Raw genomic sequence first — 27,517 nt, 5'->3', positions numbered from 1 at the left:
GCAGGGGAATTCTGTATATTTTCATAACATAATTTTGAGAACAGGCCATACAGGCCATTCCGCCCAGCAATGCTGACATTTCATATTTAATGCTGTTATCCTTTATCTAGTCCTTCGTTTTCCTAACAGCTACATGGTATCTAGCACTGTATCATATGGAAATATACCATTTTCCATATGGATAATTTTCCAATTTGATTAAATTTGACTATCAACACAAGCATAAAAAATCTGAGGGGGCTTTCCATCATTCAGTTAACAGACTCCACACAGTTCCAATGCACACTTCAGGCCATGGGGAATACATTTCAAATGCAGACATTTGCATTACTCATGCATGCACATATAACTTTAAAGCTTAATGGTCAGGTCAGATTTTGACATGCATGAAGAACAAAACGTCTGTAGCCTGTAAGGTAGTAAAGAACATTATCATAGCGGTTATGTTATGATAATGTTCTTTCGGATGCCACGAACGCTTATGCAAGAGCACCGAAACTAGCAGATGTTAACCTCATCCCTGCAGGAATATACGGTTTCCCTTCTCCATCTGTAGCCATCCTCCTTCCCTGCTTCATTTCTTATCCCCATTTGCATTTTCCATTTGGTTCGGCTCTGTAGACCTCCTCGTTTCTTCCCTCTCTTGCTAAACTCTGACATTTGGCTCTCGTCTCTGCCCACTGGCCAGCATTATCAGCTCTTTTAGAGAACCCTTTCTGCAAACTGACCCCCCTCCACTCCAAGGACCCACGTTGGGCCCTGTTTCCATTTCAATTTGCAGGTTTCCCATGACTTTCCCGGTCCATTTTTCTCACAGCTGCCATGTAAACATTGATTTAAGAAGATTTAAGACAGTATGCTTCATACAAGTTGAGACATCTATCATACCAAGAATGTTCAACTCATCTCCAAAGTCACTTCAGCAGGTACAACTGTTGGCATATTTTAGTAGTGTGACTGAATGCTTCTGCACTGTCCTACACTATCAATATAATGATAATCACAAATATCCACAAATTTCAAACCATGCTGAGGGTCTTTATGGTCAAGGGTTGCCAACAAAATGGAAACACACTATCGTACTTCTCACTCACTGTGGACACATAGTAGCAAATAATGCAGCAATACTGCCCTCTAGTGCTGTCATTTAGGTATCATTCAGGTGTCTGACATTTGCGGATAATTCTACAAATTTCGAACACTTCTGTGAAATCTTATGGCCATGGGTTACCAGCAAAATGTACACACACTGTAGCGTACTTCACACTGTGGACAAAAACATAGTAGCAAGGCAGTAGTAATGCAGCAATACTGCCCTCTAGTGTTGTCATTCAGGTATGCACAGGCTAATCCATTAGCACATTGCCGTTTTCATATTTGAAAATGATCATGGAGCGATTCCACCTAGCCATTTTCTAAACCCTATTATTCCTGGTCAGGGTCACGGAAGGGGTGTCGGAGACTATCCCAGCAGATATTGGGTGAAAGGCAGGAATACACCCTGGACTGTTCAGCAGTCCATCGCAGGGAACACAAACCATTCACACCCCAATGACAATTTGGACTCTCCAGTTAACTTAACCTGCATATCTTTGGACTTTTCTTTGGGAAGAAACTGGAGTAAAAGGAGGAAACCCACACAGAAAGGGGAGAACATGTAGACTCCTCACAGGACTTTACTGTAAAGCCTCACTGCACCACTGTCTGAATGTCTGAATATTCTTCACTTTGAAGTAAAAAAACTTATATACCCAATACTTTTAATACACTGAGTGGCTGGACATGGGAATAATCACGTTTAGTTCCTTTTTTCAGCCTTATGGTTATTACAGATAGACTGGGTGCACAATGATCCGCGTGACCCAAATCATATATATAATTCTACCATATGCCAGAACATTCTTCCAGCACTTAGGCAAAACTCACAGTAAGGCTGCTAATCATCAAAAAAGTGTGATAGCATTCATCGGACATGCACTCATAAACAAACAAACAACAACAATAAAGCAATTCCAAAGTCTTTTCTGTTAAGTAACTTTAATTTGAATTTAAAACACCGAATTCAAGCTCAATAAAACCACAGGTTTAACATTTACAATATTTTAGTAATTTCAAAATAAAATTAAAAAAACTACAGTCATATAGTTTATCAAAACAGAGCAATGCAAGACCAAGTGTATGTATTGACAATTAAGAAACAAACTGTGCTGCTAATAATCATAAAATATACTATGGGGACTAGACAATTTTTCAAAGGAAAATAAAAAATTGTATGAGATTTACCTGTTTAAACGTGTTTACAAAGGCAGTTTGCTTTTCACCAGATTTCTTCTTTTTTTCGTGCATTACAGTGTAGATACATAGTTCCAGAAATGCTGAATAAAGAGAAAGTTTACTATTCAAAACAATAAGATTGTATCACTGTGACAATGGGCTCTCACACAGAAAATGAAAATGAAATGCATTTATTTTTAGAAAAGACTGGCTACATTTCCTCAGGCGTCTCTTTTGGTTATTTATGTCTCCCGGAAATGTAAGTATAGAAAAGGCCAGTGTGGAAAGATAATCAACAACATTTACCGTTTAATTCATGGGTGTGGGCTAGAAATGGAAAGTTTTTGACAATTGGCACAACTTTTTACAAACCTCCCACATATTGTTGACTAATTAAAAGCCCCTTAATGAGGAGGTATTGAAACGTGCTAGCCCTCAGACCTCGTCACCCTGGTTATACCAAAGTTTAATCTTGACTTCGCTACATTTCAAGGGTTGCCTGGTTTCTGAGGACAACCTGCCATTCACAATGGCACCCTCAATATCAAGGTCTCGAGAAAATAATTCAAAGAGCACCACTCCCTTTTCAGGGTCAGTCGGGTTTTTTGCTCTTTAAAAGTGAGGCCTTCAGTTTATTCATCGTGAAATGTCGTCATGAATAGGCGACTGACGGTCGGCCTCGTTGCCGGGTGTTGCTCACGAAATGTTCCAGAATATTCTCTGGAACCACGGCGATTCTGTCAGTGCTGCTACCCGCTGCTGTCGTCTAATCAGAGAAATTATGAGAAACTGCCGCATAACAGTGACTCTGGGGCGGGGCAAACCGGTGCGTTGGGTGGGGCGGGGCATGTGTGAGGAGGGGGTTTCCGGGGAGGTGGTGGGGCGAAGTCCTCGTGATGGTTGTACGGGGAAACGGCAAGCAAACACACGGTCCACGTTACGCACATGAATACCAATACTAACACTAGAAATCTGGGAAATAGAGAAATGCACAGCAAGATTATCTTACAGTCTGATGAGTCTTAGCACGAAGCCCGCCTTCGCGCCTTTCTCGTTTTTTTTTCTCCAGAACTCCAGAGCTGTTTTAAGAGGCTAAAATGTTTGTGCTTTCCAAGAAGGAGAAGAGAGTCTCTGAGAGCAGTGTAATGAATAAAAACCAGCATTCTTATTTTTTTCATATTTGCGAGAGTCCTTCCAAATCTTCCAGTTCACAACAGGAAGAAGAAAAATATAATCCACTGTGGTTAGTCTGTCACGTCACCACGAAAGCACCAACTCGGTCAATTTACTCTAAATTCACTCGGGAAAAAAAAGAAACGATTGACGTTAAATTTTTTTGCTCGGAGGGAAATCGGGCAAAAAGTCGAGAATTCCTTTTGGTCCTCTTCGCCTTCACCGCAGGTCGCCGTCTCCTGGGTCCAGCCCCAAAATGTCGGCCGGAATCCCGATCGACCGATTTTGGGTCCAGTTCACAACAGGGGTGAGCTTGAGCATCCACCGTTCGAGACAAAACCAAAAGTGAAATTCCAAGTGCAAGTTCCCTTCGATAGTAAGATGTCTGCCACCTGCAAACAAAAAACAAACCAAAACAAAAACAAAACAAAAAAAAACACTGGCTCCAGTATATTGGTCAGTTACCCTGCTGATGTCAAGACAAGACATGGCACAGTCATCTGGAAATGTCATCGTCGTCTATTGATATGTCAGACAAACTACAAGCGGGGCGAAAACACATCGAGGCTACAGCCCTGAAATTCAGCTGAAATCCTGTTTAAGACAAAAGAATGTTTTCTTGAGTTATCATGTTGTGCGTCCAACCATACTATTAAGCGTGCTTATACCTTACGCCTACTTGACATCAGACTGTAACCTTCCACAAAGGGATTACCTTATTACGTATTCCACACGCGAGAGGTAACTCAAATCTGTACTGTGTGTGCTATGTATGGAATCTAAAACCTTGCTGTAGTGACTTCAACGGTCTGTGTGCAGTCCTTCAGCAGTACATTTGAGCCAATCAGACAGTCAAAGTCCCCCCTGCACAATGGGAATAATGGCAAGATGAGCAATCCTGAGTACCCCCCCTCCCCTTCCAGATTAACAGCATTCTAGATTCATGTAGTACCCTTCCCCACTCAGAAAGCTGGGACAGTTGGTTTTCCGTAAGTAAAAAGTTTTCCTTCTCTTCACCGGAGACAGATCCGTTCTGGTCCCAACTTCAACTGCCCATTTGCTTTCAACTACATAGACAGAATTGTATATCCTCCAGAGTCCTATCTGGATTCGGGAGTGTCACTGTTCAGCGAAAGCGTGAGTTCCGAATCGCTCCGGAGCTCTCTGAATAACGGTAAGGAGTTTCCACTCGGCTGCGTCTCGACAGTTTGTCTAAATGGCTAATGTCCCTGATTTTTCGTCGGCGCTGAGAGTTGCACCAGCCGGCAGAAACCATGAGGCCAGGCCCGTCGATAGTGGGGTGAAAGGCGGTGACGATTCTAGGGACCTACAGTTTGGGGGAGGGGGGGCACAGCTGGAGGGGGCCCAGAAAACTTCCAGTAGGTTTGGGGGACTAGAGCAATATTCTTTCAGGGGGGGGGGCAGAATTCCTAGCTACACCCCTGCCGTAGCATTCCAGAAGCAGATGGTTCAAGGCGTATTTGCATATTTAAACGGCCGCGAGCGAAAGGGTGAAGTCTGTTGTCGAGGGAAACAGAATTTGGCCCTTCGGCACCGACGGTTCTGAATGCCAAACTGTGGCTGAGAACAACTCATTCGGGACGACGACCTCCATCACAGCATCCTTCCAGCTCCAAGTCCACTGCAGGGCCTCTCAGTAGTTACGCAAAGGTCCATTTTCTTGTTTCGAACACTCATACAAAACAAAATAAAGTAAAATAAATCCAAAAACTGGGTTTTGTGGAATGATCAGGAAGAAAAGCCGGTGGAGGTGGAGGTGAAGGAAACCAGCAAGGGTGTGTGTGTGTGTGTGTGTGTGTGTGAGTGGGGGGGGGGGGTGTTTGGTAAATACACTGTTTGAGTTCACACAAGCTCAGAAAGATCCAGCTTCACAAAAGGGGAAAACACTCTGCCCCTTTTTTTGCGTACGTGTGTGTATATGCGCGTGCGTGTGGTGACAGAGTGTAGGAGAAAACTGGCTTCCTCAATCTTCATTTACAGAGCGCTATTTACAAGACACGAGAACATTCATCTTTTTGGGCCTGCATCCAACACGCGGAGGATGCCTCGCTGGTTAGTCAGTGGTGCCGTTGGCGGGAACAGGAGCGGAGAGCTGTTCCGCTTGAGGGGTGCGGGGGAGGACGGTGGTGCGTGGCGGTGGTGATAGTGGTGTCGGTGAGGGGGTGGCGGTGGTGAGGAAGGTTCCGGAAGCTGGAGACTTCCGGGCCGGGGCCTCGGTGTAGGTGTGAGCGCGTCTCCGTTAATGAGTGACTGGGCTGTTGGGGTCGGGCCGGTTGGTCGCCAGGTACTTCGCCCTCATGCTGGAGGTGTACTGCAGTAAAAAAAAGAACATAGGGGAAAAAAAACAGTAGAAATGTGTGTGCGCTATGGTGCGCTTGGGATCAAAGGCGAATGCATTTGCATTTAAATTCAACCGCCTATTTGAAATTGAGATGCAGGAAGTTGTTCGTGCTAAAGTGAGTGCCCATCAGCGCTCTCTTCAAGAAGTAAGATAAACTAGTGAGTGAATGTCTACAATGAAAATACTTGAAAATCTTGAGCATAGGCATGATGATTATTTACATATTTATATTGTATTTTATATCTTTTATAACGGGAGAGTGTTTGCCGTAGCTCAAAATACTTTATTTAATGACATGGAAAATGAGATGAGATTTGCATTCACTACATAACGAAATACTATGCACTTGAACGGTATACGTAACAGTACACACTCTCAGAAAAAAAGGGTTCTTTGGTTTGTGTCCATAGAGGCACCCTTTTTAGTTCTGTCTGGAACCCTCCATCATCGGGGTGAACTGTGTAAGCTCCCAGACAAAGAAGAATTTTGCCTGACAAAGAACCCCTTAACTGTGAACCATTTTTGTCTGCGGTTGTACAATATTGTGGGCGATATTCAAACCGCTACAAAGCGCATGTACACTTGTGCCACCATACAGGGTTTCGTGCTTGAAATAATAACATAACAGGCTAACCACTGCACTTCAAGCATTAAAGCTTGCGCAAAGCTCAAAAGAAAACCGCAGTAAGGAAGCATTGAAACACAATAACACACACACAAGGTTTGATTGCTGGGGCTGGAGAATAATGAACAGATCCAAACAGGTCACAGATGGAAAACGGAGATAGAAAACAGCCAGTGGTGAAAAAGGACCAAATCGACCTCAATACAATTCAGAAAATCTTTTCATTTTATGTCATAACAAAGTTATATCATAACAAAGTCCCAGAAGTCATAGTTGGTCATTTTGACACAACTGTGTCTGTTCAATCTAACCACAATGCATTTTATTTGCAAGTAATGAGTAATGAATGTAATTATTTTTCACGTAATGCTTTTAACTTTTCACATTTAAGATATTGCTTGCTGACATCACTGAAAGTTAAGGACAATGAAGGACGATGCAGCATTTAGCATTTAGTCTGAGCTTGCTTGACAGTCATCAGACAGCCATTTTAGAACAATTTAATTCTGATGCAGCATGTTGTTGCCACCTGTTGCAGTTGCAAATATATGTAGAAACATACATTCCTAATTTTTATACTGAAATGAAAATTCATCCCAAAGTCAGAGATTAAGAATGGATTCATCCCTACCACTTTAAACCCTATCATTAATCCAAACAGATCCACAACTCGATGAAGGTGTTGGTGTTCTATAGATGCTTCATTGAGCCTCTTTGTCAGAGGAGGCACAATTGGAAAGCATATTTTAATCAGCTGGATCATACTTCAGCCCGGTTTTGTGTGTGTATACAGTACTGTGGATAATAACTTTAATTTATTGGTTTTGTTGAAACTGAGGCATAAAAATTTAGTCTACATACTATATCATAAAACAAATTAAAAGCAACACCGAAGAAAACGACAGTTTTCCAGCGATTATGATTATGAGAGCCATGAACATCATGGGAATTAGTAGCCCCGCTTATGCGTTAAGGCTTTTAGTCTGTAAAAAGTGAGAGATTATCACAGTAGATTGGGGAAAAGGTCTGTGAGATAGACGGCCATCTTTCCTAGCCTGTGAATCGTAACATCAGTGACAGCTGCACAGATTTAGCCCTGATTGACAGCAGGGGGATTTCTAGAGGTAACTGGAATCAACCTGGCTGGGATTAAATCTGCTCATGCACTGTTCAGGGCAGAAAGGACACAATGACACACTTGGTTGAAGAAAAGAGCGGGAATAACCACAGTAACCGGCAAAGGGAATGTGAGAACGTACCATTGCTTCAGAGCAGGGGGGTTCAGTCTTCAAAAGACTAGAAGGTACCACTAAATTAGCAACTTTTTTTATACTTTGAGAGCTGGTTTCCCATCTATATAATTTTAGCAATAAAGAACAGAGCATAATTAATTCATGCCGGATGAAGTTAAACAGACCCCAGACATATTAAATGATGCCCCCCCACACTAATTTTTGTGTGGAAGATTTACCAGACCACACACTGAACAGCTGCTGACCATTACAGCACTCTAAGCCGTGATTTACTGAAATGCTAGTGCACTTAGCAAATATCTCCCCCGATTCTGTAAAGCCAGGATTTGCCATGTCACTGGGAGACAGATATGCCAAAACAGTTGGCTAATCTTTCATTCGCTGGCCTGGGTTTCTGATCACAGCCCCCCACCTTGTGGGGGGAAGCTGTCATTGTGCTGAATTTATCGGCACTCACGGAAAGGAGCCGAGCTGCACAACGCCCCTTCTTTAAAAGTGCGATTTTGTGCTTATTTCATTCTTCTTCACTGGTGCCCTTTAGTAAAATCTGTAAATATTAGGCATCAAATGCACTTATGCAGTATCATTTACAATAAAAAATGATCCTGTCTGGTCGAAGGAGACATTCAGCTCCAGGTCTCAAAGGGGTACCTCCCCTTTACTTTATGGTACCCTTACTTTTAGTTTTAACTCTTTTTTTTTTGTCTTACTCATATACTTAGATTTACCCTGCATTTATACATCGCTTATTCAGACTATAGTCAACATCCTGTACTGTAAAACAGTGGCATAGCCAGAAATATTCATATACCTGGGCCTGCATAGAACTATGTAGGTGGGCCAGAGCTGCCTACAGTCAAGTGCGAAAGTATTTGGACAGTGAGATCTTTGTAGAAGGCTCTAATTCTTACCCAGTTCTCTCCATATGCATGTAAACACCCTCAAATAAAATTACAGACTGTCATCTTTGAGCAAACCTCACTGCACGTGTGCATTCACAATCGATTGTGGTGGTTCAGCTGAGATATTACTGAAATGGTCATGGACGTGGCCCACCCATCCCTACAAGCTCGCTGTCGAACAATTAGAGTGCTCTTTATTCAGTGCTGCTGTAAACAAGAAGGCCATAACAGCATCTCACTCCAGGACCAGAATCATCAGCTTTATGACGACTTCCTGTCAGGACCGAAAACTACAACACAGCAGGAAACAGCTGTGAGGGGAACACCAGCGCACCACCTGCCACTGAATCACAGAGGGAGGGAGGGAGGGAGGGAGGAAAGGAGGGGTACACATGCTGTCCAAATGCATTGGGGGGAGTCACTGCAGGGTGGGAAAGGCTAGCGAGGTACGGGGGGGGGGAAGGGGGGCCGCACGGGGTTCTCTTGGGCGTGGTTTCGGAGAAGGGTAGTGGGTCATGGGCGGAGCCAGGGCCCGAGGGGGGGGGCAGTGGGGTCGTGGGTGGAGCCAGGGCCCAGGCGGACAGTGGGGTCGTGGGTGGAGCCAGGGCCCAGGCGGACAGTGGGGTCGTGGGTGGAGCCAGGGCCAGGGGGCAGTGGGGGGTTTTTTACGAGCATTTCCAGTACCTGTTTAGGGATAGCAGATGCCGTTACCAAAACGATCTTGCGCTTTCCGAGGTCTTTAACTGCCGGCTGTGGCGGCTGTTACTGTCCGCGGGAGTCAAATACAACTGTGCGGGTTTGCAGAAACAAAACAAAAAACCACACAACAAACAGAGAGAAACACAGTGGAGCTTCTCTGAGAACGACGGGAGGCGGGCACGCTGAAAGATGGGCACGGGGGCGGAGCTCTTTGGGCAGGGGGAGGGGCTATTTGGGCAGGGGGGGCAGGGCTATGTGGGCAAGGGGGCGGAGTGTCACTGGGCCATGTGGGGTGAGAGGGTGAGAGGGTGTCAGGGGTGGACAGAGGAGAGTTTAGGCAGGTATGGGTAAGTTTTTTCTGGTTTTATATACAGTATCTCTAAAACTGTCATGAGCTTTCTGCCATTTATGGAAGATTTCAGAGTCAGCTGTAAAGTAAAATGACATTGGCACATTTAAATGAGCAGTTTTTGCAAAACTATATTTGAAAGCATTACTATGAGTATTCTAGCTTAGATTTTGTGGGCTGTGTCTTGGTGTATGCGATCACGCACGCACGTACACACACAGAGATGCACCCTAGCTGCAGTACACATAGAAATCCATTCATTAAAAGAAATGTTTTTTGAATTACAGAAGTGCTGAAAGATCTACACCATCGATATGTGTTGTGCCTAGCATCCCAACCAGCAGGAATATTCATAAAAAAAGAAAACAACAGATGCTCCATCAGAATTAAAAAGACACAATTCACCAGTTTAATATACCTTCCTTTGTATTTGCAGAGACAGAGACCTGGTAAAGGACGTCTTTGCTTGTTTCTTTATGCCGCGGCAGCCAAAACGACACGGTGTGTGTCGGTACGCATACTTACGGAGGGCGGGGGTGACTCTCGTCCAATCAGTGGCGTGTTCTCGCACCGGGGGTTCTGGAAGTTGGCGTTCTGGGTCCTGAGTTAGACACGGAATAGAGCGAGTCGGTTACAACACTGTCAAAGCTCACCAGTGGGCATCCCCCTATAGTCGGGTACCATTGAAAATTTCTTCAAAGTTTTTTCTCGCCACTGTTTGAGGGTTTTTATCCACACCATGGATATTAATTTTGTCTCATGTGCTATCTGGGGGCTCAGGGCTGATATTTCCCATTTTTTTCTTCCCTTCTGTTATTCTGTAAAGCATCTTTGTGATAGTCCTCAGTATGAAGCACTATCCAAAAAAAAATTAATTGAGCTGAAAATGGAAAGCCTGTATGGCCCCACAATCGCCCACCATCCGACCCACACCCACCCACCCACACTGCACCCCCCCCCCCCCCCAAAGCCTCCACCCTGTCAAGCTACACGAGCACAAGCCCCGCTATACAGGCCCTGATCATGAAGTCACCATATTCCCAGTGAGCTGCAGCTGAGGGTTCAGAGTGTGGCGAGAAGCAAACGGATCGAACTGCTGCCAGGTGGCGGAGAGCAAACGGGAAACCTGCTCTCGGCGGATACGTTTCCGTGTGTACTCCAGTGTCGGGCCCTGCAGGTTAGCTCTCCCCTGGCATGCTGCTAATACTCCTGTGAGACTCCCAGCCTCCAGTGGATTCTCAGTGGTGTTTACCGAGAAGCTCGATGAAGAGCCGTTGTTTTTACTCTTGGGTGGAATCTAAAGAGCGGAAACGCTCTGCGTTTGCTTCCCTACGCCTGTGAAAAACGCCACGCGAGCGCTAGGACTGTTACCGGCAATTTATGGAACCTGTTATGGAAGTTATAACCGCGGAATCTGGCGCTATCTGCCTGGGAATGAGCCGCTAAATTAAACCGCGCTCACGCGGCTTTCGCTCAAAGGCGGGGGTCGCCGGCCTTCGCCTGGCCCTGATGATGGACTGTGTGTGAGTGTGTGTGTGGGCTGTATGTCTGTATGTCTGTGTGCGTGTGTGTGTGTGCACTGTATGTCTTTGTGAATGTGTGTGTGTGCACTGTATGTCTCTGTGAATGTGTGTGTGTTTGTCTGTGTTTGTGTGTGTGTGCTGTATGTCTCTGTGCATGTTTGTGTGTGTGTGCGCTGTATGTCTGTGTGTGTGTGTGTGTGTGTGTGTGTACGCTCTATGTCTCTGTGAATGTGCGTGTGTGTGTGCACTGTATGTCTCTGTGTGTATGTGTGTGTGCTGTATGTCTCTGTGCATGTTTGTGTGTGTGTGTGTGTGTGCACTGTATGTCTCTGTGAATGTGTGTGTGTGTTTGTGTGTGTGTGCACTGTATGTCTCTGTGAATGTGTGTGTGTGTGTAGGCTGTATGTCTCTGTGAATGTGTGTGTGTGTGTAGGCTGTATGTCTCTGTGAATGTGTGTGTGTGTGTGCGCGCACTGTATGTCTCTGTGAATGTGTGTGTGTGTGTGTGTGTGTTTGTGTGTGTGTGTGGACTGTATGTCTCTGTGAATATGTGTGTGTGTGTGTGTGTGTGCGTGTGTGTGCGCACTGTATGTCTCTGTGAATGTGTGTGTGTGTAGGCTGTGTGTCTGTGTGTGTGTGTGTGTGTATATATATATATGCACGTGTGTGTATGCATGTGTGCGTACTTGTTTATGTGGGAGCAGTTGAAAGAGGAAGACTTGATTTGTTTACAAGACATGTGAATGAGCTGAATGCTTCGACTGACTTCACTTGCTGCATAAACCATTAATTCTGCTACACACAGTGTACAAAGGCAAAATCTCATTAAGATGTTCGCTGAAGGCTTTTATTAACTGCATAAAACAGACTTCATGATAATTACAAGCACTTTCTGTGTGTGAGATGCCATTATAAACCGACTTTAAACCGTTTTAAAAGGTTTACTTGAAGGGACGCAAGTTCCCCAAAATTCTACAATCCAGTCTCCTGGTAGAAGATGCTCCAAGACAGAAAACTACCCCGTTATAGTATCTCAGTCATTTGAAGACCATGTTTCCTGTGTAGATAACGTGGCAATTTCCATGTTAAGCGATGAGTGATGTGTCTGTTCGTAAGTGAATGTAATGTAGTAAATGACAGGACTGACCTGATGAATACAAACCTCTCTTCTTTCCGCCCATTAATATGTTTGAAACATAAATATATAACCACTTTGTGGCTTAGACACTTTCAATACGAGAACAAGGTGATAGCAGAGACCCATCTAAAAGTGTTGTCATCAGTCGGAATTATCTCAGTGTCATCGGTGAAAACTGCTGTAAATAGGATCAGTGTCATCGGTGTAAACCGCTGGAAATGGGCTCAGAGTCATCAGTGCAAATTGCTGTAAATTGGCTCAGTGTCATCTGTGAAAATTTCTGTCATTTGGCTCAGTATCTTCGGTGTAAACCACTGTAAACTGGCTCAGTGTCATCGGTGTAAACCACTGTAAAAAATTGGCTCGGTGTCATCAGTGTAAATTGCTGTAAATCGGCTCACTGTCATTGGTGTAAACCCCACTAAATCGGCTCAGCGTCATCAGTGAAAACGGCTGTAACGTGGCTTGTGTCATCGGTGTAGACGGCTGTAGACAGGCGTGGTGCGTGTACTCACATGTACTCGGTGACGGGGGCGTTGCTGACGGTGTGTGCGGCGGCGGGGATGCTGGTCTCGCTGCCGTAGCTGCTCCCGCAGCTGTACAGACTGGGCATGTGCACGCGGTACAGGTTGTCGTGGGGCTGGCGGTTACTGTGCGCCAGAGACTCCTCCTCGGCGTCGTCCTCGTTCCTTTAGAGCCAACGAAATAATAAATAACAATGAGAAAGTAATACGAGATGTGACCAGCAGGGGGAGTGCTCTCCCTCTTGTTTAACCAAACGAAAAGAGGTGAGGCAAGAGGTCGTGCCCTGGCTGACCTTGGGGTGGTACTCTAAATTCCTGTGACATGTACAACTAGTTCTCTAACTTTCGTAACTCTGTGTAGGGTGAGCAGTACGGCCTGAGGCTGCTTGGGGGGAGGGGCAGAGAGTGCATCGCTGTTGCAATAAGATTAGAATCGATTTACTTTCAAACGGATGAATTAGGACAATATTTTACTTTCAACAATCTTCGCTTACAGTTAATGTCTCTTCTTGATGAAAAATCCAAGATCAAACAACTGTGAGAAATCTTTACGGGGGGGGAGGGGGGAATCGGCCTTGCAGCAAATTTCCACAGGGAAAACGAAGTGGTGATGAAATGATCCGAAAATTAAAAGAGCAGTACTGCGAAATCTGTCTCCCCCTAGTGGTCACTGGGAGATTGCAGCCACCACGCAGGTTCAAAATTCCATCGCGAGTTCCATAATGTTCAAGTCCCAGGGGTGCCAAATCACGTGGCAATCGCTACACCAGCTGATTTCACTAATGAGTTCCTTCCTCTCTGGTTGAATTTGAGTTAATAAGTGATAATCCGCTGGCGTGGTGATCGGTTGGAATGAAAACCTGCATACTCCGGGCCCTCCGTGGCACGTGACTGGGCACCCTTGGTCTATTAGACACTGAGCTTCTCAGCATTAGGCTGACGCGTGGTAATTTAGAGACAGGTCCAGGATAAAGGACTCGATGATGGCTGACCTTCCGGCCTTTCCACGACCTTTAAGCCGACCTCCGTTTTAGCCTCGTCGTTTTCATATTCACGCCGTCGTAAATCCAACCTGCTATTCGTGCATCGGCGACACGTTATGAAATATCGAAGTTTAATAGGAGGAGACGCTGCCTGTGTGCCTGAGCCTGTAGCGCATCGCTAATTACAGTAATTGCGTCGTAAAAAAAAAAAACCTGGAGGAGTTTGAAATTTCCCTGGCCTTCCTTTCCGGAAAGGACCTCGGTGCGCTCTCGTCTCGGAGAGAAGAGGAGTATCTGGGGGCGTGAGGACTCCGAGATATCAGGCTCCAAATTACTGCCGTCTACGACTGCGGCAATAGATTTCAGCGGGCTTTACATCACAGGAAGACAATAGGCAGAAAATTATATACGGCAGCAAGGATCTCATTAGCCTTTTCGCAAGGAAGATTACCTCGACACGGTCCTTCCCTTTCGCGGGGACACGTCTGGGTCGACAGCACAGTTATCTCCAATGTAATTAGTACAGTAATGTACAACAGGATCTCCTCCTGCAAGGGCTGATGTCTCCAGGGGCCTTGGTTGACCTGCTGTCTCCACTATGGAACCCACCACAGACCAGGGGTGGGCCTTCAAGTACTTTTCTGTGCTCAATTGATCTTGCCTGGTGCAACAGAGCCAACCAAGAGGGTTTGCGCTTTTTGAGAGTATTTCATAGGTTCCAATACACCAGACAATCTCAGTAAAGTGTAGAAAGGTATTTGAATCCAAAAACTATTACGTACAGTACTGTGCAAAAGTCTTAGGTACTCCAGATTAAAAAATATAAAAATGAGATATTTTAGCAAGCAGGTTATTAAGTGTAATTTATATATAAAAAATATATGTAACCCTTTTAAGAGAAGGGGGTTGGGAATGTACATCAGTGTTCTGCAACTTCATTGCTTTCAATTACCAGAAGTGATCGTTACATTGGCATTAGAATATTAACAATATTTTAACAGTTGGTTTGGTGCATGAAAAAAAAAAAAGAAAAAAAGCAGTGTACAGTACACTTGTGCCAGACTTATGGTACAAATGCAGACACAACAAGGCTAGCCAGAAGACAAATGAAAAACCGAGTGAACAGACGAGACGGAGGCAGGAGGAGGACGAGGCTCATCGCCATGCGAGACTCCAGACCCCCCCCCCCGGGAGGACCCCCACCTCTTGCTGTGCCAGGTGTGAGGCACGCTGCACACGATGGAGCTGAACATCAGCGCCGTGACGAAGGAGAACAGGACCAGGTAGATGAGGCCCTCCAGGCCGTCGTAGCAGAGCCCCGTCACCGCCTGCACGTAGTCCTGCGGGGGGACGGGACGAAGGGGGTTAGGGAAGGGTGTCTCTCACAGTCATCACCAAGTAAAACCCAGCTCATCACACAGTGACATCATCAATCTCCAGGCAACACAATTACCATATATGGATATTTGTATGTGTGCTGTATTTCCTTTTTTAACAAGGCATTAAAATGGCCTACTAGGCTAGGAGGCGGCTCAGGAGACAACATCGTCTGAATATGCAGCTAAGGGACCGTCGCACCTGCTCACCCCTCAAACGCAACGCTGAGCCAATATGAGCAATAAGAGAGGTGGAGGAGAAGTGCCAGGGCCAAGGTGACCGCTTCATTACTATTTCAAGATGCGCCGTGAACAATGTAAACCAGAGCGAGCCACACTGCAAAAAGTCTTAGCACGCATTTTAGTCTTAAGATCTTATTTTTGTTCTCTCAAGTAGAAAATATTAGCTTGTTTCCAGTTGATGCTTGCTTAAAATGTTCTTATTCCTTCACCAAATCTTAAGATGAGTTGCTTGACAACTGACATTTTCGCATGCCACTGGCAAATCTTGAACTCATTGGCAATATTTTAGTCTTATTTAGCAAAGAATTTAAAGAAACAAGATTTTCAATTTAAGATAAAACTTGTTTTTGCAGTGCAACCCTGTTCCTGGAGATCTACCGGCCTGTAGGTTTTCATTTCAATGCTACTTTCCCACCTGATTACCAATTAGCAGCTCAACCGGATCTCTAGCAGTTGAATAGGACAAGCTTTTCCAATTTTGTTTTCAAAAAATCAATATGGTGTCCCTCGTTCAAAACACAAAAACAACAGGAGGGTTTCTAAGTCCATCAGGCTTTCGAACAGAACACCTCTTTGCAATCTCCTCTATGTTTTATTAATTGCCACAAAGGCAGCGGCTGGACTCCATTAGCTATGAATCGATTCCCTTTCGTCGCCTACTGTACTTAGCCGCCGCAGCCTCGTGATTGACGGCAGCCATTTTGAAGGTGTCGATGGCCGCAGGCTTCTGGGCTTGAGCAGCAGAAGGCCCTTAGCGCTTTGAAAGATTGATGGCGACTTTTAAAGGGCCTTCAAAATACGCGTGCCATGAAGAAACCTATGGGCAGAGAGGCCCGTTGCCGCCCGCTGCTCGATTTGGCCAGGCTTGGAGCTGTTAGCGTTACGAATCACTGCACAGGGAATCGCAGTATGGGAACAGGAAATACTCCTCCAGCAGGTTACAGACGGAATATGCTCTCCGGCCGAATGACACGGACAGCCGTAAAGTTTCACCGTCATCAAAGCGTATTGAATTCAGGCTGTAAACGGCCATGGCATTCCATGACAGTGATTGGTCCGATCAAGATTTAATCACCTTTTAGGGAACAAAAGCCTGCAGATGGTGCAGACCTCTGAGCTGTACCCCCATTAAGAGTGGCCCCATTCTCCGGATACCTCAAAAGACACGCGTGCAGAGCAGACCTGGGTCAAATACGCAGTGGCTCTGGATTCAAATACTTTTCTGTGCTTGATCGTCTTGCCATTGAGCCAACCAAGAGGACCAGAAAGCAGGGCTTGCACTTTCTGAGGGTACTGCATCCGTTCCAATACATCAGACGAGCTCAGTAACGCGTAGAAATGCGTATTTGAATCCAAAACAATTACAGTATGTATTTAACCCACTAGGTCTGGTCTAAAGCAGCTCTGCTCAGGATTCTTCAAAAACAGTAGCCCCTCCCTCTGGATTACTCAAACAAAGTGGCCTTTTCTACTCTAGTGGAGGACAGGGTTGCCAGATTTATAATTACACAAAACTGGACCACACGCACAGCTGGGCTCTAGTTACTGCGCACACCATTGTGTGATGGTTGGGGGCCCGCGAGGACAGAGAGAGCGGCAGTTTGGGAGCGGAGGGAGGGAGCAGGAACAGCCGCACGTGCAGAGGAGTGTGAGCGCTAACACAACGCTGGCTGCCAATGCATGAAGGTAACCCAGCGATGTGTTCGGGCCTCCTCCTCCTGATTACACCACACGCGCGCGCAAAGACACGCATACACACGCATACACACGCACACACACACACACACACACACACACACACGCACACGTACCGATAAATCAGCAGGGGTCCTATCAGCATTGGCTCAACACCTTACATTCTACATAGACACGCACACTGTACACATGGCTACAGGTGAAACAAGCAAGCAAAAGCTCTCTCACAAACACGCACATACGATTAGCGTACAATCACTACGAACACAGATAAGCACACAAAATCAACTCGCAGTCACACACAACCAACCAGCGACAACCAGCACAACATCCACAACTGCCCCCATCCACAAGCAGGCCTCCCTCCCCCTGTCATCCCTCACAGCCTCGTACATGCGAGACCCTAAAGTCCGGTTTGTTTATACCCCTGTACCCCTCACTCACCATGTGCAGGCTGCGGCAGTCCACCAGGGCCGTGAGCTGGTGCAGGCTGATCTCCGTGGTGTTCAGCACCCCCTGGATCTGCTCCAGGTTCCCCTGAAACAGAAGAGCCCACGCGCTTTAAAACGAGGTCAGCCGTCCATCATTCCTGCGTTTAACTCTCACTGACCGGCAGTTTAGCGAACCGTGCGGTCATCTGTATTGACAACCTGTTCAAATAATATGTCCATTAACTGTGAGGAACCAATTTAAAAGAAGAAATCACCCATTTATCAAATACCTATATTCTTGCTTAGATTTATGGTGGGAGTAATATGAAGTGAATGGCTTGATTCATTTTTTGTAAGCTTTGAATCACTTTTCATGCGTTCTGATTTTACATTGTAAAAACCATCCCATCAAATATTCCACCGTCATACACTGGCTTTGCAAAGAACTATGAGAGTTTCAGGCAAGGGAAATCACAAAGATGACGGGGCCTAAATCCCAAAGCACTTATACTTTTAGAGTTAAAGAGGAGCTAAGTTCTTCCCAGCTACACCACCAGGATAAATCTGTCAAACTTTTTTGGAGCGCTATGTTATAAACCAGGATACTTTGTGTATCTTGCTCTGGGTGTCCGTATCATCATCTACTTTTCATTTCAAATGTAAGGTTTTCTAAAAACGCTTGCAGAAGTCGACGTTAATGACCATCAACAGCAACGTTAGGCTCAACAAAGATCGAAATCTGCTTTGTCGCTTACATTACCCCTCTGAATTGAAAACGGTACCCTAAGGGCCGTTACCCCTCTCTGCATAGACAACCTACCAACCTGGAAGCCGTATGTTCGGTTGTGTGAGCGACGGCGAGTCCTACACTAGGGGAGGGGAAAACGACAAAAACAAAAGCGGCACATGACAAGAGGTGTTCCCACAAAGGCACTACATCGATTGTTTCAGTTCATACGAACGCTTTGGAAAGGGCAGAAATGTACAAAGTTTCAGCTGGGGGGGCCAAGCTCCGAGGATCAAACGGACAAACGGGTCCCTCGTAGGTGCATGATAAACGTTCCGTGCGATTCAGCACTTTGACTCAATGGCCTATGCAGCGTTGAGGGCCCCCCCTCCCCCCCTCGCTCTCGCATACAAGTTTAAAGGCCGTCTGTTGTTGGGTCGACCTGCACGGACAGTGATGGAGATCAGTGACAGGCAGACGCACTCGGGCCTATAGAAACGGCTTATAAAAGGACGGCAACAGCTGCACGGGCTCAAAACAAAACGACAACAAAATGGCCTGCCGAACACGCTCATTGTGTCCTGGAGGGTGTGTGTTTTTGTCCCTGGCTGTATTCTGCTCCCATTTGCTGGACTGGCTGAACACAACATAAGTGGTCAACTCCCTGCGTTTCCTACATGTCATTTATTTAAGCATTCTATACAGAGCAACTTACACAGCATACATTCTTTGGTATGTGTTCCATTTTTACTGAAACAATTCAGGTTAAGCAAAACAATTCAGGTCAGGGGTACAACAGCACACTTTTTCTCAGTGCATGTGCGTGCGGCTGTTTCTCTGCTTCCTTTGACTTCTCTCGTGTTACTAGGTTAAGAGCCAGACTAACAGCATGGCCATCTTTAATGGGCATGAATACGCTAATAGGCGACATCTGGGCCATTACGCATGCACAATAGCATGCGTGCACGCACATGCACGCTAGCCCAGGCAAGCATACACGCTTGTGCTTGCCAGTACAATATCAAATTTTCAGTGCATCACCACGGTAAAGCACACAACTGCACTTGAATCATTTTTCAAAGCTAGCCGATTCCAATGTGCACGATACAAACACACGCTCGCACACACACACGCACACACACACACACACCACACAGGGTCCTCTCAGCATAGGTTCAACAACACACACCTGTCATGCCATATCACAACACACACACAGAACACACAAGCGCTTGTACACACACACACACACACACACACACACACACGTACACACACCTTGGTCTTTGGATACTCTCGGACCGCTGAGCGCAGGAGTTCCGCCACGTCGTCCTGCATCTCCACCAAGGCCTTGTGACTCCCTGACAGCTTCTGCAACACAGTCCGTCCATGATGTAATCAATCCCTTACATATAGGGAAGTCTTCAGGAACAATGGAATTACACATAACAGCTAAGAACACCCTGGGAACATGACAGATTCTTCCAGTATCTACAGTGTGTTCCTCAACTCGAATTTAATACTGCATGCTGGACTGCTTTCCTAATCTCCCACTGCTATTTAGAAGGTTCTCACCATGTCACACAGTGGAACCTGCCAGTCATGTGGCAAAGACCGGCCATCAAAAAGGAACTTGAAATTCTGAGCCCCAGCTCCGGGTTAAGACTTCAGTGTCCGTACTCTTCCCAGAGCGAGAACCTGAATCATTGCTAAATTTGAACCTCTCTGGGAAGCTGGCCCTCGTTTTATTTTAGCTTTCCTCAAAAGGGCAGCAGAAACAAAAGCAGTCTACTACCTTTTTTCCCTCCCAGACATAAGACTGCTCTCAGTATTTAAAGCTATTTAGGACCTTTTTTCGATGGTTTCAATGCGCTGGCACAAACCTTGTGGTGGAGTGCACAGAGCACGAGCTGCCAGTGCAGCCAAATAGTTTTCGGTGAGCTGTTACCGTGGCGAACGACGGTTTTGACCTCGATGAATCGGTTCAATTTCAGCTGTCGGATCCCATAAAGGGAACCATCAGGAGTGATACAGTGTGGTGACACTGTCTGCAACATCGAAGTGGGCCCTGTCTCTCTTGCTGAATTCCCCATTCTGGAGCTGAGACCATCCCGTATGTGACACTTGCCGTCCTACACCTGACCTCCATGAGCTTGGCACAACCATTATCCTAAACTGTTTAGCACGACAGCGGCCATCTTGGATATTTTTCCAGTAAAGTCACCATTACAGCCCTAGCACCATTTAGCCTAACTAACTAGGCATACCTGGCTAGATTCCTCCTAAGATTTGTACAGTTTTGGAGTTTGCTCACTTGCTGTTTTATTAGGCTTAGCATTTTCCTATTTTACAATGAGTATCCTATAAAGTGCCTTTGTGTTTTCTCTAAAACATAAATCTACAAATTAAATTGAATTGGACTGGATTTAATATTCTTTGGCGCTCAATTCTGAGCCAAACACACCAAGGACAGCAATGATGGTCAGGATAATGGCCTGTATTCAATCAAAATTAGTCCTGAACCTTGTATCGCAGTTACTGTATATAAAAGTGCATTTTGAAATTACTTCTTAGTTCTCATGAAGAGTTCAACATTTCTTTGTAAAGAAATGTAAAGTTTGCATTTTTTTGGTAAGTCAAATTTAGAAAATGCTGACTAAATGTATTGCACTGTGTTAAGAGTCCCTTGAGACAGTAGGGAAAATGAGGGGTCTGGCTGGGTTGAACAGCCTGTCCTCATCGTCAAGCATCCTTGTGCTCTTATTTAGAAGCGAGGCAGGACCACTCAGCAGTCTCTCTGGTCTAATGTCCCGTGTAATTTCAGAAAGAAAGGAGGCCATGGCATGTAGATCAGGGAAACAGACTTACCTGCTGAAAGGGGTTTGTCTGGCCCATGTTGCACTGCAGGTAGTACTGTAGTATGTCTGGGAAGACACGAGAGACGAGACACGAATTATAAGAATGAAGCGTATTGCTACAAGAGAAAACTACAGAGGCTACAGCACCAGAGTACATTTTGGACCTTTTGCTCAGCCTTGAAAAGTGTCTGCCCAATGGGTACAGCGTGTCCAAAGTGTGAACAGTGTGAGTCCCCTGTTCACCTCTATCAATTTTACATTCCACTATCCAGCCTCCACAGATGCTGACATGGGCGCTATTTCCGCCTGCTCGGTCGGCTTTACATACAGGGCACACGTGACACTCAGGCTGCCCTCGATTTCTTTTTTTCTCTCTGTCTGGTCGGCTCTCCCGTGCCAAAGGGGCTGTGCTCCGTGCCAACAGCTCCGACCTGTTGGCTGAGAGCTGAGAGGTTTCCCGTTTCTCAGAGCCGTTGGTGTGGATATCCCTTCCAAATAGCCACCGCTAAAAACAACAAAAAACTAAATGGGACAGCCGCCTGGCACTGTGGTTGAACCTTTTCCCTCTCGCGATTGACCCTGCACCTGAAAGCACCATGTTTTTGTTTACTGTGGCAAACTGTGTCTCCACAACACATTTCATTGCCCTCCGTTACTGACCAGGCAAACGCAACAGTTTTATATCAGGTTCTGTACCTTCTGCATGTATTGGTACGGCTAACATTTACGTTATATGTTTACAAACACGCGCCTGTTTACGTCTGGCTCCCTCTGCTTTGAAGTTTTTTTTAAAACAGTACCATCTGTTTGAAGTGTAGCTGCCTCTCACATAGTTGCTGCGTTGACCTTATAGCCTGAATTAAACATTCATTAACCTCAGGCTCTCTCACATCTATACTGGGTCAAAGCTGCACGGGAGCCGCACTATTGGTTTTCAATGGGACTGATCATCGTTGGGGAAGTCTGATTGAACCCCTTTCTCCTGCCATGGCATAATTGAAGGTCACAAATTAGCCTGAACAGCTCAGCCAACTGTGTGTATAAAAGAGAAGAGGAGGGTGACTGAGGCTTAATGAGAGGACGAGGAACAGCAGCGAGACATGAATATGCAACCGGCGATCATGGCGGAATTAACAATAAACGAACGAGGGCGCCTTTCTGTTGTCGGGAATGCAGTCGCAGCATGAATAACAGTGTCAGCTCCTCAACAGTAGAGTATATTTATAGGAAAATGCGTTTGAGAGATTTGCTAAAAAAAAGTGGAACGTCAAAATCGTAAAAGAGTGGAGTACAGACAGATAAGGCACCCGACAGATAATGAAATAATGGGAAAGCACAAGGGAGGCAGACACTGGTAAAGAGAGAAAACTGAGACTAAACTGTCAATGGCTTGTTAATCAATGCATCAATTCAATGTACAGCATACAGACACCAAGCACAACACACTGTATATTCCTCCTGTTAGAACCATGTGTTAGTTACGAACATGAAGGCATGCACACTCAAGCACATGCACACTCACGGTCACACATTTTAACCTTGAGTTTATAGGAAGTTCATCAAATCGATGAGTCAAACTTCCTTCCCAGTTTCACAGGGAAGTTTCTAATCTGCCTTTCCTGTTTTTTAACATGTATGAACTTGTAAAACCCCTTATTACAGTATATAATTCCCTGTCTCCTTGTTCCTTGCCTGACCCGGAAATCAAAAGAGGAAATATTTCTAATCCAATCCGTTAAAGGCTCCTTCAAGGAGCTAGGAGCTAGGAGGCTCCCAAAGATTTCTTGAGCAAGGAAACATCCTTGACTGCATCTTTGCGGAAGTTTATTTTCGGAAAGCTTCATGTGTAAATGATCTCCCCATCTTCCACGTCTGTAACTGACGTCGATGTATAAAGGAGCCCAATCCATTTGACAAATTCACATTACCCCATCTTATTCTCCTTTTCTGGCTTCCAGGAAATGGAAGGAGCGATTGGAATGAGCTCCTGTTTGTTTTCCAGTCCTCTGAATTCCAAACCAATAAGCACGCACTTCCCTGGGACATCACATTTGTATGTACTTTGGGCAATTGTCTGTGAGACTGCGGTTTGATTGCTGAGGACCCCCTCCTCTGTCTGTCTGAAGCACGCGCACCATCAGGTGATTTACTGCATTCTGCCCCCATTACAATCCAGCCATTTCCCCAGCCACGTCTCGCACAGAGCCGCCTCCTCCACGTGCTTAATAAACAGCATAATTATGCCACTGACAACAGGCCGTAAAAAGGCTGTTCAATTATTTCCTCGGACAGCCGCGCACAAAAGGCAGAGCCGGAGGCTCTCCGTTCGTCGCCCGTCGTAACGCTTAGAGCTTAGCGCCCGCGATATGTTCTCGCCGAGGCTAATCAGCCGCTTTTTCACCAGCCCGGAGAACATCTGTACAGGGAAACAATGGAGCAAACCCAAAACGTGGAGGAGGAGGCAGGAGATAAATCAAGGCCCCGTCACGTTCGGGACGCGGCGGGGCAGTAAAGACGCTGAAATACGGGGGGGGAAAGGAACGGGCGGGAGCGAAGCGGAGAAAAGGAGAAGGGGAAACCGGGGCGTTTGACATGATTCACGGACCGGTGGAGCGCGGAGTGAAATACTGCATGCTATATGGGAGCGGGTGGAAAAAATAAAAATTGACCGGACAAGCATAAACATAAACACATAAAGCTGGGCCTGGTGTGTCACATGCGCATTGTGAGAGCTCTCCGGTCTTCACATACTGACGGGAGAAAAAGAGAGAGAAGCAAAGGCCTAGCTTTTCGCTCGGTGCATTCAGCTAAGACCTTAAGGCCCTGACAGACTATAGCATGGCCTGTCACGAACGTTCAGCCAGTACATTCCACACAATGCGCGCGTCCGCGTTGTTGCCAAGGCGAGCGGCAAGTAAGAATCGGCCTTTATTCTTTATGGAAGGGCAGGGGTAGACAAGGGAGCAGAATGGACAGAGGCTGAAGGAATGGAAAAAATAACCTTCTAAGAGGAGCCATTTCAGAATAAGCGTGTGCCGAATGCTTTATTTTACTGTAATGCTAGTGTTTTAGTCAAGTATTTAGCAATCAGACAGGCTTCTGACTGGTTCTGGGATTTATGAAGCCTAGGTCTCCGATTGCTAACTGTAGGTGCTCCATTGCATATATTATTAATCTATGTCATCTGCTGATTAAAACTGTTTTGGGATTACTGGCATGTAATTTGCAAAAGCACAATGCTGCAGTGAAAATATTCATTGAGAACATGTTAAAAAAAGAAGGCGTTTTTAATTTAAATTCTGAATGCGCATCAAATCTGCTGTTGTCTGCTAGACTGGTTTCTCTGCCGATAATAATTTAATTTCTGCCCTAGCGCGCTAGGCTCTTAGACAGGGTGCAATCTCTGCAGCTAATTTAACGATCAGCCACAGAAGTGATAATTTGCAACCAGTCAGCTGAAGGTGCACGAGACAAGAGCTCTGACAGAATGAATGCTTGAAGACACAAAATCACAGTGGTTATTAATTTATTCATAGGAAAATAACGGCAACATCATCATACTAAATACCTTAAGAGTCACAGATCAATATCTTGCTTCCTTAGTCTTGCCTAGGAAAACTACAGGTGTGAGGTGTCCATCAGAAGGATAACCCGAAAGCTAAACTTAAAAACTCCACACCTCCGTCTCCCGGACCAACAGACATGGCCAGATGCCGTTAATTAAGACTACCCTGCCACAGGTGTGTTTGAACCCATTCAATCAATCCTCATACTGTACACTGCTTTCTACTTTTAGAGTTCAGTTCAGACCCTCCTGGTGCCTTTTTTCATCACCAAATACTGGTAGTTTGATGTGAGAAAAAGGCAAATGTCCAATCGGAACAGCGCTTCCAGTCCCATGACACGAGTGGTTATCCACCTCAACTTTCTGTTGGATATGATGCCACTCACAGCACTTTAGCTCAGGACAACAAATGGACACAGCTGCAGGCATTAGGCATTTATGGAAATAAATGCAAAAGCTGAAGACAGAGGGGCTTCTCACTGACCTACTGTATGGCTCTTTACCATTAAAATGAGACACGCTGCCTTTCACACAATGAAGGATATTTTCCCATCTCCCTTAATGGTCTGAGATAGACAAAAATAACTTCCTCTCTCTGACTGAACTATGCTCATTGAAAGAAAGACTTCATAGATTATCCAGAGTACTTTTCAGACAAGCCTGCTTTTTGTCATGCCTACACCAGAATTCCATTACTGTCACCACTGTTACTCACACTATCACGACACCACTGTTACTGACACTATCACGACACCACTGTTACTGACACTATCACGACACCACTGTTACTCACACTATCACGACACCACTGTTACTCACACTATCACGACACCACTGTTACTCACACTATCACGACACCACTGTTACTGACACTATCACGACACCACTGTTACTGACACTATCACGACACCACTGTTACTCACACTATCACGACACCACTGTTACTCACACTATCACGACACCACTGTTACTGACACTATCACGACACCACTGTTACTGACACTATCACGACACCACTGTTACTCACACTATCACGACACCACTGTTACTCACACTATCACGACAATTACGATTGCTGCTACCATTTCTACAAAATCCTCCTTCAGTCATGGAAGTATTTTATAGGCCTAAATAATCTTCTAATGGATTCCAATGGTTCCGTTCGCTCCGGCGTTTCCCCACCTGGCCTGGCTCAGCCCGCTCGGCCTTTAGCTTGGCTTCCATAGCGAGCCTCGCATCGCCTCCACTCGGCCTCCTCCTATTCCACAGCTCCTGAAGGAGGTGGGTCGCCGGGGCGAGGTCAGCCGTCGCTTAGCATGCGATGCGGCGTCCCGGCTGCTTCCAGCGCGGCCGGGAATTTACAGCCGCGTTACGAGCGGGAGACAAGGCCGGCCTCGCGCGCTAACGACGAGCCGTTTTAATGTCCTCCCCGAAAAGGAGCGGTGACAGGCCTGAATCTAAATCTCTTCTCCTCTGGAGGGGGATACACGACAGAGCGCCCGCCGGGGGAACGGCAGCCTGCACGAGCCAAACCATCTTACTACGCCAACGTTTCGCCGCCGTCGTTTGCTTACCCCATCTTGTTCTCGCCGCATTAGCGCTACGAAAGCCGCGTTTACTCGTACTGAAAATAGGCCTGAATTTCCTGATACTTCGCCCGAGAATAAGCTAGAATTCATAGACTTATGAATCTCCTGCGATAAGGACGAAAGCCTTTATCTGAAATGGAGGAAAGTAATGAATTTCTGCATCTTCTTGTCATATCTCGCAGCCTTCTCTCTGAGTCAGACAGGATATGGAAGCGTTGGTGTTCAGCTTCCACTTCCTGTGACTCCGCACGGCGTAGGCTCGCCGCACCCGAGGGCACGGACAGGAAGGGACTGTTCTGTGGAACCACGGGAGCTCCCGACCGCTGTCACCGTCGACTAACGTCCGCTGGCACAGGAAGATGGCCAACAAATGCTGACAGATGACCTTTGTAGCCATGTGAGGGACACTGGGTTGTGCATAAAAAGCCTGACAGAAATGACGATACCGGGTAACAGCATTATGGGGGTTTTCCACACACCTTGGTTTTACCAACTGCAGACTTTGAGGACATTTGGCGATTTTAAATAAGCGTACATGAAAACATTATGAACATGGATGCTTCTTTAGTATCACTAAATGTACGGCTTTTACCACTTCATGTATAAGAATTTCAGCTTTTTGAACTATTGTCACACTGCCACTGTTCAGTGCCATTGTTACTCGGACACTGTTACCTGTGCTCATTATTCTTAATCAAGTATTATTTACACACTTGAATGACCATGTATGTTTTCAAACATTTTTCATTAATAACAATGAAATGTATGACAATATGCAGAAGGAAATATACTATGGAAGTTTTATATATAGTAACTGAACTATAATAAGAAAAAGCACAACTTAAAGAGAACGGCTACATTGAACTGCACCGCAAACGGTCTGTGACCTTAACTTTCCAGTAGATAAATACAGTTAAGCTTAAGTTCTTACCAAGCATTTTTATTTTTCCCAGTAATTGATGAACTAAAAAGAAGAGTAGTATAGCTTAAGTTAAAGAAATGAAAAACAGAAAAACATACCAATTATTGATTCCCCACCCAACACTGCAGCACAATGCAGTTTAAGGCAATGCAGTAAGCCACAGTACTTCCCTCTTACCTTTCTTGACTATGGCGTTCTCCTCAGTCACTCTGGTGACGTACATGTCCGGGGCAACGCAGAAGTCACTGGAGCTCTGAGGACCACAGACAAAATTAAATTATCCCCTAATTATCTTCACTGTCTGAT

The 27,517-nt window shown here is 45.6% G+C and overlaps 1 protein-coding gene across 1 annotated transcript in view; it reads right to left on the bottom strand.

Moving 5' to 3' along the window:
- Positions 1 to 2,020: 2,020 nt before the first annotated feature.
- The window catches only part of ttyh3a (tweety family member 3a), an 84,463-nt gene continuing 58,966 nt past the window's right edge, over positions 2,021 to 27,517 (bottom strand). The window contains exons 7-14 of the mRNA XM_061224567.1: positions 27,389 to 27,464; positions 21,146 to 21,201; positions 19,556 to 19,648; positions 17,564 to 17,656; positions 15,009 to 15,145; positions 12,814 to 12,987; positions 10,163 to 10,238; positions 2,021 to 5,779 (exon numbers count right to left, since the gene is read on the bottom strand). Coding sequence (XP_061080551.1) covers positions 5,708 to 5,779; positions 10,163 to 10,238; positions 12,814 to 12,987; positions 15,009 to 15,145; positions 17,564 to 17,656; positions 19,556 to 19,648; positions 21,146 to 21,201; positions 27,389 to 27,464 — 777 coding nt within the window. The 3' untranslated portion in view covers positions 2,021 to 5,707. The remainder of the gene's footprint in view (positions 5,780 to 10,162; positions 10,239 to 12,813; positions 12,988 to 15,008; positions 15,146 to 17,563; positions 17,657 to 19,555; positions 19,649 to 21,145; positions 21,202 to 27,388; positions 27,465 to 27,517) is intronic.

Source organism: Conger conger, chromosome 16, assembly GCF_963514075.1.
Source record: "Conger conger chromosome 16, fConCon1.1, whole genome shotgun sequence".
NCBI lineage: Eukaryota > Metazoa > Chordata > Actinopteri > Anguilliformes > Congridae > Conger > Conger conger.
Note: the sequence above shows the minus strand (reverse complement) of the source record. Positions and strands in the feature narration are given on the sequence as shown.